Below are 11,726 nucleotides of genomic sequence, written 5' to 3'. Positions count from 1 at the left end.
TGTATCTGGTATCTCACTGTTAGTCTCCCTGGTATCTCACTGTTAGTGTATCTGGTACCTCACTGTTAGTGTATCTGGTACCTCGCTGTTAGTGTATCTGGTACCTCACTGTTAGTGTATCTGGTACCTCACTGATAGTGTATCTGGTACCTCACTGTTAGTGTATCTGGTACCTCACTGTTAGTGTGTCTGGTACCTCACTGTTAGTATATCTGGTACCTCACTGTTAGTGTATCTGGTACCTCACTGTTAGTCTCCCTGGTACCTCACTGTTAGTGTATCTGGTATCTCACTGTTAGTCTCCCTGATATCTCACTGTTAGTGTATCTGGTACCTCACTGTTAGTGTATTTGGTACCTCGCTGTTAGTGTATCTGGTACCTCACTGTTAGTGTATCTGGTATCTCACTGTTAGTGTATCTGGTACCTCACTGTTAGTGTATCTGGTACCTCACTGTTAGTGTATCTGGTACCTTACTGTTCGTGTATCTGGTACCTCACTGTTAGTCTCCCTGGTACCTCACTGTTAGTGTATCTGGTACCTCACTGTTAGTGTATCTGGTACCTCACTGTTAGTGTATCTGGTACCTCACTGTTAGTCTCCCTGGTACCCCACTGTTAGTGTGTCTGGTACCTCACTGTTAGTGTATCTGGTACCTCACTGTTAGTGTATTTGGTACCTCACAGTTAGTGTATCTGGTACCTCACTGTTACTGTATCTGGTACCTCACTGTTAGTGTATCTGGTACCTCACTGTTAGTGTATCTGGTACCTCGCTGTTAGTGTACCTGGTACCTCGCTGTTAGTGTATCTCGTACCTCACTGTTAGTGTATCTGATACCTCACTGTTAGTTTATCTGGTACCTCGCTGTTAGTGTACCTGGTACCTCACTGTTAGTGTATCTGGTACCTCCCTGTTAGTGTATCTGGTACCTCACTGTTAGTGTATCTGGTACCTCACTGTTAATGTCCCTGGTACCTCACTGTTAGTGTATCTGGTACCTCACTGTTAGTGTATCTGGTACCTCACTGTTAGTGTATCTGGTACCTCACTGTTAATGTCCCTGGTGCCTCACTATTAGTGTATCTGGTACCTCACTGTTAGTGTATCTGGTACCTCACTGTTAGTCTCCCTGGTACCTCTCTGTTAGTGTATCTGGTACCTCACTGTTAGTGTCCCTGTTATCTCACTGTTAGTGTATCTGGTACCTCACTGTTAGTGTATCTGGTACCTCGCTGTTAGTGTATCTGGTACCTCACTGTTAGTGTATCTGGTACCTCACTGATAGTGTATCTGGTACCTCACTGTTAGTGTATCTGGTACCTCACTGTTAGTGTGTCTGGTACCTCACTGTTAGTGTATCTGGTACCTCACTGTTAGTGTATCTGGTACCTCACTGTTAGTCTCCCTGGTACCTCACTGTTAGTGTATCTGGTATCTCACTGTTAGTCTCCCTGATATCTCACTGTTAGTGTATCTGGTACCTCACTGTTAGTGTATCTGGTACCTCACTGTTAATGTCCCTGGTGCCTCACTATTAGTGTATCTGGTACCTCACTGTTAGTGTATCTGGTACCTCACTGTTAGTCTCCCTGGTACCTCACTGTTAGTGTATCTGGTATCTCACTGTTAGTCTCCCTGGTATCTCACTGTTAGTTTATCTGGTACCTCACTGTTAGTGTATCTGGTACCTCGCTGTTAGTGTATCTGGTACCTCACTGTTAGTGTATCTGGTACCTCACTGATAGTGTATCTGGTACCTCACTGTTAGTGTATCTGGTACCTCACTGTTAGTGTGTCTGGTACTTCACTGTTAGTGTATCTGGTACCTCACTGTTAGTGTATCTGGTACCTCACTGTTAGTCTCCCTGGTACCTCACTGTTAGTGTATCTGGTATCTCACTGTTAGTCTCCCTGATATCTCACTGTTAGTGTATCTGGTACCTCACTGTTAGTGTATCTGGTACCTCACTGTTAGTGTCCCTGGTACCTCGCTGTTCGTGCATCTGGTACCTCACTGTTAGTGTATCTGGTACCTCACTGTTACTGTATCTGGTACCTCACTGTTAGTGTATCTGGTACCTCACTGTTAGTGTATCTGGTACCTCACTGTTAGTGTATCTGGTACCTCACTGTTAGTGTATCTGGTATCTCACTTTTAGTGTATCTGATACCTCACTGTTAGTTTATCTGGTACATCACTGTTAGTGTATCTGGTACATCACTGTTAGTGTATCTGGTACCTCACTGTTAGTGTATCTGGTACCTCACTGTTAGTGTATCTGGTACCTCACTGTTAATGTATCTGGTACCTCGCTGTTAGTGTATCTGGTACCTCACTGTTAGTGTATCTGGTACCTCGCTGTTAGTGTATCTGGTACCTCACTGTTAGTGTATCTGGTACCTCGCTGTTAGTGTACCTGGTACCTCGCTGTTAGTGTATCTGGTACCTCACTGTTAGTTTATCTGATACCTCACTGTTAGTTTATCTGGTACCTCGCTGTTAGTGTACCTGATACCTCACTGTTAGTTTATCTGGTACCTCCCTGTTAGTGTATCTGGTACCTCACTGTTAGTGTATCTGGTACCTCACTGTTAATGTCCCTGGTACCTCACTGTTAGTGTATCTGGTACCTCACTGTTAGTGTATCTGGTACCTCACTGTTAGTGTATATGGTACCTCACTGTTAGTGTATCTGGTACCTCACTGTTAGTGTATCTGGTACCTCGCTGTTAGTGTATCTGGTACCTCACTGTTAGTGTATCTGGTACCTCGCTGTTAGTGTATCTGTTACCTCACTGTTAGTGTATCTGGTACCTCCCTGTTAGTGTATCTGGTACCTCACTGTTAGTGTATCTGGTACCTCACTGTTAATGTCCCTGGTACCTCACTATTAGTGTATCTGGTACCTCGCTGTTAGTGTATCTGGTACCTCACTGTTAGTCTCCCTGGTACCTCACTGTTAGTGTATCTGGTATCTCACTGTTAGTCTCCCTGGTATCTCACTGTTAGTGTATCTGGTACCTCACTGTTAGTGTATCTGGTACCTCGTTGTTAGTGTATCTGGTACCTCACTGTTAGTGTATCTGGTATCTCACTGTTAGTCTCCCTGATATCTCACTGTTAGTGTATCTGGTACCTCACTGTTAGTGTATCTGGTACCTCGCTGTTAGTGTATCTGGTACCTCACTGTTAGTTTATCTGGTACCTCCCTGTTAGTGTATCTGGTACCTCACTGTTAGTGTATCTGGTACCTCACTGTTAATGTCCCTGGTACCTCACTGTTAGTGTATCTGGTACCTCACTGTTAGTGTATCTGGTACCTCACTGTTAGTGTACCTGGTACCTCACTGTTAGTGTATCTGGTACCTCACTGTTAGTGTATATGGTACCTCACTGTTAGTGTATCTGGTACCTCACTGTTAGTGTATCTGGTACGTCGCTGTTAGTGTATCTGGTACCTCACTGTTAGTGTATCTGGTACCTCGCTGTTAGTGTATCTGGTACCTCACTGTTAGTGTATCTGGTACCTCCCTGTTAGTGTATCTGGTACCTCACTGTTAGTGTATCTGGTACCTCACTGTTAATGTCCCTGGTACCTCACTATTAGTGTATCTGGTACCTCACTGTTAGTGTATCTGGTACCTCACTGTTAGTCTCCCTGGTACCTCACTGTTAGTGTATCTGGTATCTCACTGTTAGTGCACGCTGGTATCTCACTGTTAGTGTATCTGGTACCTCGCTGTTTGTGTATCTGGTACCTCACTGTTAGTGTATCTGGTACCTCACTGTTAGTCTCCCTGGTACCTCACTGTTAGTGTATCTGGTATCTCACTGTTAGTCTCCCTGATATCTCACTGTTAGTGTATCTGGTACCTCACTGTTAGTGTATCTGGTACCTCGCTGTTAGTGTATCTGGTACCTCACTGTTAGTTTATCTGGTACCTCCCTGTTAGTGTATCTGGTACCTCACTGTTAGTGTATCTGGTACCTCACTGTTAATGTCCCTGGTACCTCACTGTTAGTGTATCTGGTACCTCACTGTTAGTGTATCTGGTACCTCACTGTTAGTGTACCTGGTACCTCACTGTTAGTGTATCTGGTACCTCACTGTTAGTGTATATGGTACCTCACTGTTAGTGTATCTGGTACCTCACTGTTAGTGTATCTGGTACGTCGCTGTTAGTGTATCTGGTACCTCACTGTTAGTGTATCTGGTACCTCGCTGTTAGTGTATCTGGTACCTCACTGTTAGTGTATCTGGTACCTCCCTGTTAGTGTATCTGGTACCTCACTGTTAGTGTATCTGGTACCTCACTGTTAATGTCCCTGGTGCCTCACTATTAGTGTATCTGGTACCTCACTGTTAGTGTATCTGGTACCTCACTGTTAGTCTCCCTGGTACCTCACTGTTAGTGTATCTGGTATCTCACTGTTAGTGCACCCTGGTATCTCACTGTTAGTGTATCTGGTACCAAGCTGTTTGTGTATCTGGTACCTCACTGTTAGTGTATCTGGTACCTCACTGTTAGTCTCCCTGGTACCTCACTGTTAGTGTATCTGGTATCTCACTGTTAGTCTCCCTGATATCTCACTGTTAGTGTATCTGGTACCTCACTGTTAGTGTATTTGGTACCTCGCTGTTAGTGTATCTGGTACCTCACTGTTAGTGTATCTGGTATCTCACTGTTAGTGTATCTGGTACCTCACTGTTAGTGTATCTGGTACCTCACTGTTAGTGTATCTGGTACCTTACTGTTATTGTATCTGGTACCTCACTGTTAGTCTCCCTGGTACCTCACTGTTAGTGTATCTGTTATCTCACTGTTAGTGTATCTGGTACCTCACTGTTAGTGTATCTGGTACCTCACTGTTGGTGTGTCTGGTACCTCACTGTTAGTGTATCTGGTACCTCACTGTTAGTGTATCTGGTACCTCACTGTTAGTCTCCCTGGTACCTCACTGTTAGTTTATCTGGTATCTCACTGTTAGTCTCCCTGATATCTCACTGTTAGTGTATCTGGTACCTCACTGTTAGTGTATCTGGTACCTCGCTGTTAGTGTATCTGGTACCTCACTGTTAGTGTATCTGGTACCTCACTGTTAGTGTATCTGGTACCTCACTGTTACTGTATCTGGTACCTTACTGTTAGTGTATCTGGTACCTCACTGTTAGTCTCCCTGGCACCTCACTGTTAGTGTATCTGTTATCTCACTGTTAGTGTATCTGGTACCTCACTGTTAGTGTATCTGGTACCTCACTGTTGGTGTATCTGGTACCTCACTGTTAGTGTATCTGGTACCTCACTGTTAGTCTCCCTGGCACCTCACTGTTAGTGTATCTGTTATCTCACTGTTAGTGTATCTGGTACCTCACTGTTGGTGTATCTGGTACCTTACTGTTGGTGTATCTGGTACCTCACTGTTGGTGTATCTGGTACCTCACTGTTGGTGTATCTGGTACCTAACTGTTGGTGTATCTGGTACCTCACTGTTAGTGTATCTGGTACCTCACTGTTAGTGTATCTGGTACCACACTGTTATTGTATCTGGTACCACACTGTTAGTGTATCTGGTACCTCACTGTTAGTGTATCTGGTACCACACTGTTAGTGTATCTGGTACCACACTGTTAGTGTATCTGGTACCTCACTGTTAGTGTATCTGGTACCACACTGTTAGTGTATCTTGTACCTCACTGTTAGTGTATCTGGTACCTCGCTGTTAGTGTATCTGGTACATCGCTGTTAGTGTATCTGGTACCTCGCTGTTAGTGTATCTGGTATCTCACTGTTAGTGTATCTGGTACCTCGCTGTTAGTGTATTTGGTACCTCACTGTTAGTGTATCTGGTACCTCACTGTTAGTGTGTCTGGTACCTCACTGTTAGTGTATCTGGTACCTCACTGTTAGTGTATCTGGTACCTCACTGTTAGTGTATCTGGTACCTCGCTGTTAGTGTATCTGATACCTCACTACTGTCCATCATCGTGCTGTCGGCTATTGATTCTTTAAATGATATTGGTCCATCAAGATTGATATGTTCTATATTGAACTCAAGCAAAGATATTGGAAGAGACACTTTATTTCCCGAATTTCAGAATCCTCACTGCACTGCACATTTGGATCAGATCAGAAGCAGGTTTTCTAAGTTTCGGGAACTTGTCACCAAATGACGACAGGTGATTGACCTGAAACAGTCACTGTGTTTCTCTCTCCTCAGATGCTGCCTGACCTGTTGATTATCTCTCGGATTTTCTATTTTTATTTCAAACGTTTATCATCCACAGTATTTTACTGTTGTGTTCACCGAATGCTCGCCATGTTTACTTACACACAGTGCGAAGAACAAATCCTGACAGATCACACACATCTTCTTAAATCACTGAAATATCTCCTATTTTCTATGTTTCTTCTATTTTCTATATTTCTATAACGGTTATCCAGGGGTATGAGGGAAAAGCGGGGTATGGTGTTGAGATAGAGGATCAGCCTTGATCATATTGAATGGTGGTGCAGACTCGAAGGGCCGAATGGCCCACTCCTGGTCCTATTTTCTATGTTTCCATGTTTGGAATCAATCAGTTCCAGCCAGTGCCTCATTTTCCACATTCTCCAGTTCTGCATTACTGCCACTGCTTCTGATGGTTGGAACAGATTTATCAGAGTCATTTTCATTCTCACTAAATGCTCATTCAGTCAGATTTCCAGACATTTATTTGCAATCTTTGTTTAGAGTTTACAATTGCCTCTCATGTATGTCTGCCACAGCTCAGTGGTTCTGTCAGTGAGAATCGGAGTAATTCTCTATTGTACCCTGCTTTCATTCAGCATAAAGAATGTCAGCTGATTGTAACTGAAGTATTAATGATCAAACAATCCTTTGATATTTTTCCATCTAATATACGATGCACAAGTTGGAAAGCAACATATGAAAGAAAACAAGAATAACTCTTATCCATTTGTGTTCAGATACTTTACAGAAACATTGGGCAGCACTTTACCTGTGGAATAAGTCGTCCGATTTCGATGCTAAAACAAAGCATTTAGTTGGACATTCCCTGGTCAATGATAACTATTTATTTTATTCAGAGTCCATTCTTTGCCATGTTATTCGGAAATTCTAACTTTCAATGAGCGACAATTTCAACAAAAAGGTGTAAAGCTCATTGTTCAATACACTTCCTGCAGCCCAGTTATCTTTCTAACTGCTGTACATTTGTATTTAATAACCTAACATCGTCATATTACCTTCATACATTTTAAGCAGAACCACCTGTAATTATTGCATGGCAAAATTGCAGTCGATGTTTATTTCTGTTACACTCACTTTCAGTTCGAATTAGAATCCATATCCTCAGCAGGAGCAAGAATACAATGAGGGTCTCCCTCCCTCTCCCCCCATCACCGCCCCCTCCCACCAACACAGCGGCACAGAAGTGAATCTCACCGCTCTCGGTGCTGACTGATCCCGGGACACGAAGGCTTCCTGAGAGCTTCTTGATCCGTGTGCCCCTGTTACCTTGGGCAGTGTTGTTGTCTGCTGAGCTAAAGGTAGATCTATCATTTAATGTCTCATTGATCAAACATCTGTTCATTTCATGTTGTCTTTATCGCCATTTCATTTATTGATTCCTTATTATTTTTGCAATAAACCCTGCATTCATTTCCTCAGGTACGAGAATTAGATTATATCATTTCATGTCACTAATGATTTGCAGATTGCAGACCGAATCCCATCAATCTTCTGCTCTTGCTCCCAGCCTGATGTTTAATTTAACTGGTTATTTCCTTTCCTCACAGTGAACTTAGTGACGATAATGATCCTGTCCCGGGGAAAGTGTGGACTCTCCAAATGTGTCACTCGTTACCTGGTGGCCATGGCAACAGCGGATCTACTGGTGGTGATCCTGGATCTGATACTGAGGCACATTCCGATTCGTTATGAGGAACAGTTTATTTTCGTGTATTCCATCCCCCTGTGTAATATCCACGCCGTCCTGCTCTATGCAGCCACAGACTGTTCTGTCTGGTTCACCATCACTTTCACCTTCGATCGATTTGTGGCCATTTGTTGCCAGAAGCTGAAAACTAAATATAGCACCGAGAGAACGGCGGCTGTGGTTCTGGGAACAGTGACTGTGCTGAGCTGTTTAAAGAACATACCCTGGTATTTTATGTTCTCAGGTTGGTATGTGCTAGGTAACGACCCCTGGTTTTGTGATCTGTATTACACTAATTATGCATCACTGGGCTGGGCAGTATTCGAACTACTTCATTATATTCTAACCCCGTGTGTCCCATTTATTCTGATCCTGCTGCTCAATGCTCTCACCGTCAGACACATTTTAATGGCCAGCAGAGCTCGCAGGAGACTCCGGGGTCACAGCAGTGGGGAGAGTCCCAGAGACCCCGAGATGGAGAGTCGCAGGAAATCCATGATTTTATTGTTTGTTATCTCGGGGAATTTCATCCTGTTATGGGCAATATATATGGTGGTTCTTGTGGAAAACCGGATTGGTTGGATTTCACATTCTGTATATATACCTGTGTTTGTAACTGAACTGGGATACATGCTGCAACAGCTGAGTTGCTGTACAAACACTGGGATTTACGCCGTGACACAGACTAAGTTCCGGGAGCAGTGGAAGAATGTGCTGAAATATCCCTTTGTTGTAATTGTAAAATGCATTAAACGATAAGAAGCAGCAGAGACTTTACAGCCTCAGAACTCAATGCCCACCAGATAATGGGGGGGAAATCCCGGTTGGGGGCTTCCTTCGGACAACTGCCTCCGACCGGAGGATATTTTACGTAAACCTTCGATTCCCATCCGAGACCTTCATTCCATGTGTAGCGTTAGGGAAATGGCCTTCCCCATACGTACAGTAAAGCTGGAGTCACATGGGCCTGAAGCACCAATCACGCTGCAATATTCTCAGTGATAATAATGGCAACTCGCTTTTTCAGAGTTCCCATTATTATCAATGTGAATAAACACCTCAATATTGAAAAGCAACAGAATAAATTAAAAAACACCTCACACATTTAAAATTAATTGAAATTAAAGTCAATTAAATGTTTTGTTAAAAAAATGTTTTGAAATTTTTTTAACATGTTTCAATAAGGTTTAAAATAAATGATCCTTGGTGGAAAGGGTTTTTACTGTAAAAATATGTATTTAAGTTTATTTTTGATATGTTTTCGAACTCTTACACTGGTAAAAGTAATGCATCGACCTGCTTTTACCTGGTTTAAGAGTTTGAAGGACATTCTCTGGGCATGATTTGGGCAAATGACCCAATCTCACCCACACAAATGGTCTTCTCCCCGGGATGTGGAGAATCCATATGGAGAAATCTTTGACAGATCGGAAAAGCCGGTTTCCGGGGCATGTACACTTGGGCCTGACCTGGTGAGGCCGGAATTTAAGGCCCATTGTGTCCGAGCCACTCTCCCTCTTGGTGAATATTATCACACTCACTCACACACTGTCTACACAGGGCTCCCTGGGCGGGGAGTGACAATCTGTCAGGATACTCTGCAAGGTCAGCAGTGACCTGCAAAAGGATGGCACCCCCTAAAGTACCACCTAAAGTAGCTGGTCTCCCGCCTGCACTAAGGTGGCGACATCCGTTGCCTAGACAATGGGGTAGTGTTCCTCAGGACCCCTCCCTGCCTCACATATGGATGTCCTCACTCGCGCTCGGCACAGCATATACAGCTCTGGTACCCAGCACAAAGCTGGCGGCAGGATCTATTCCCATTGGCTGGTTGATGTCACTGACCTTCCCCTTCCCAGAAGTGAGGCCAGGTGATTTACAGCGAGAGTCGAGGGCAGCAGCAGATAGAGGTTTGTTCACCAAAGCAGTGAGTGAGTGGCTAGGGGGAGCCACTCGGCCCGGCCCTGCACCAATCCCCACAACCCAGCATGGTAAGGAGGAGGTCCAACACCAGGTACGATGGCAGCTCCTGTCGGCCAGGCTTTACATCAGTGCCTGAATCTGACTGCAAGAGACCTACGTCTGTCTTCACTAATCGTTTTCTCTTCACATATCTGTGGAAGCTTTTGCAGTAAATAGGAGCACGATTAGTCCATTGATCCCCTCGAGCCTGCTCTGCCACGCAAGATCGTGGCAGGTGGAGGCCTGTAATAAATGCACCGAAAGAATCCTGGGCGATTTTAACCTACATATTGATTGGACAAAGCAAATTGGCCAGCGTAGCCCCGAGGAAGAGTTCATAGAGTGTATCCTGGATGGTTTCCTTGAACAGCATATTGCGGAACCAACCAGCGAGCAGGCTATCTTAGATCTGGTGCAGTGAAATGAATGACCATAACATGGTTCAATTTGAAATTCTGTTGGGCGATGAGTAAGTTAGTTCTCAAACCAGTGTCCTAAGCTTAAATTATTGAGAAAACAAAGGTATGAGGGCAGAGTTGGCTAAAGTGGACTGGGAAAATAGATTAAAGTACGGGACGGTTGATGATCAGTGGCAGACATTTAAGGAGATATTTCTTAACTCGCAACTAAAATATATCCCAATGAGATGGAAAGACTGTAAGAGAAGGGACAACCATCCGTGCCTAACTGAGGAAATAAGGGATGGTATCACATTGAAAACAAGGGCCTGCAATGGGCCAAGATCAGTGGGAGACCAGAGGATTGGGAAACGTTTAAAAGCCAGCAAAGAACAAATACAAAATTGACAAAGAGAGGGAAGATAGAGTATGAAAGTAAACAAGCACGAAATATAAAAACACATTAAGAGTTTCTACAGGTACATAATAAGGAAAAGAGTGGCTAAAGTAAATGTTCCTCCCCTGGAGGATGAGACTGGGGAATGGTCGAGACATTGAACAAATATATTGTATCCGTCTTCACTGTCGAAGCCACTGAAACACCCCAATAGTGGATAAGCAAGGGGCTATAGGGAGGTTGGAGCTTCATACAATCACTATCGCTGATGAAGTAGTACTCAGTAAAATAATGGGACTAAAGGCGTACAAGTCCTCTGTGTCATGTATTTAACCATCTTGTAATGATATAGTCATGTAACTGTAACTCATGCACACTGTACCTGTACCCTAGAAATGCACACCATGACCACAGGGGGTGAACTTGCGGGAGACACTCCTCACCTGGGTTTCCAGGTATAAAAGGGGAGGTCCCACCCAGGGTCAGTACTCCTTGGTCCTGGGAATAAAGGTGAAGGTCACAGAGTGACCGTGATTGATATATCCATGCCATGTGTGAGTTTGTAGTAAGGTGCAGGGACACTACACCCTGGACCTGACGCCTACATCTTCGGAGAAGTAGCGGCAGCAATAGTGGATGCTTTGGTTGTAATCGACCAAAATTCCCTGGATTCTGAGGCGGTCGCAGTGGATTGCAAAACCGCAAATGTAACGCCCCTATTTAAAAAAGGATGCAGAACAAAAGCATTAATCAAACTCCCTATATTCAAATCTAAATTGTTGATATATACCGCAAAAAGCAAGGGACCCAGTACTGAGCCCTGCAGAACCCCACTGGAAACATCCTTCCAGTCACAAAAACATCCATCAATCATTACCCTTTGCTTCCTACCTCCAAGCCAATTTTGGAGCCAACTTGCAATTATACATTCACCTGACTCCGACCGCAAGGGACCTGCGTTTGTCTTCACTAATATTTTTCTCTTCACATATCTATGGAAGCTTTTGCAGTCAGATTTTATGTTCC

The 11,726-nt window shown here is 43.9% G+C and overlaps 1 protein-coding gene across 1 annotated transcript in view; it reads left to right on the top strand.

Annotated features, from left to right (window-relative positions):
• Positions 1-872: 872 nt before the first annotated feature.
• Positions 873-11,726, top strand: part of LOC139242648 (probable G-protein coupled receptor 139) — a gene marked incomplete at its 5' end in the record, with an annotated part of 66,607 nt that continues 55,753 nt past the window's right edge. Inside the window, 2 exons of the mRNA XM_070870451.1 lie at positions 873-882; positions 7,804-8,675. Coding sequence (XP_070726552.1) covers positions 873-882; positions 7,804-8,675 — 882 coding nt within the window. The remainder of the gene's footprint in view (positions 883-7,803; positions 8,676-11,726) is intronic.

Source organism: Pristiophorus japonicus, unplaced genomic scaffold, assembly GCF_044704955.1.
Source record: "Pristiophorus japonicus isolate sPriJap1 unplaced genomic scaffold, sPriJap1.hap1 HAP1_SCAFFOLD_141, whole genome shotgun sequence".
In the NCBI taxonomy this organism is placed as follows: domain Eukaryota; kingdom Metazoa; phylum Chordata; class Chondrichthyes; family Pristiophoridae; genus Pristiophorus; species Pristiophorus japonicus.
The sequence above is the reverse complement of the archived record's forward strand: the minus strand, read 5'-3'. Positions and strand labels throughout refer to the sequence as shown.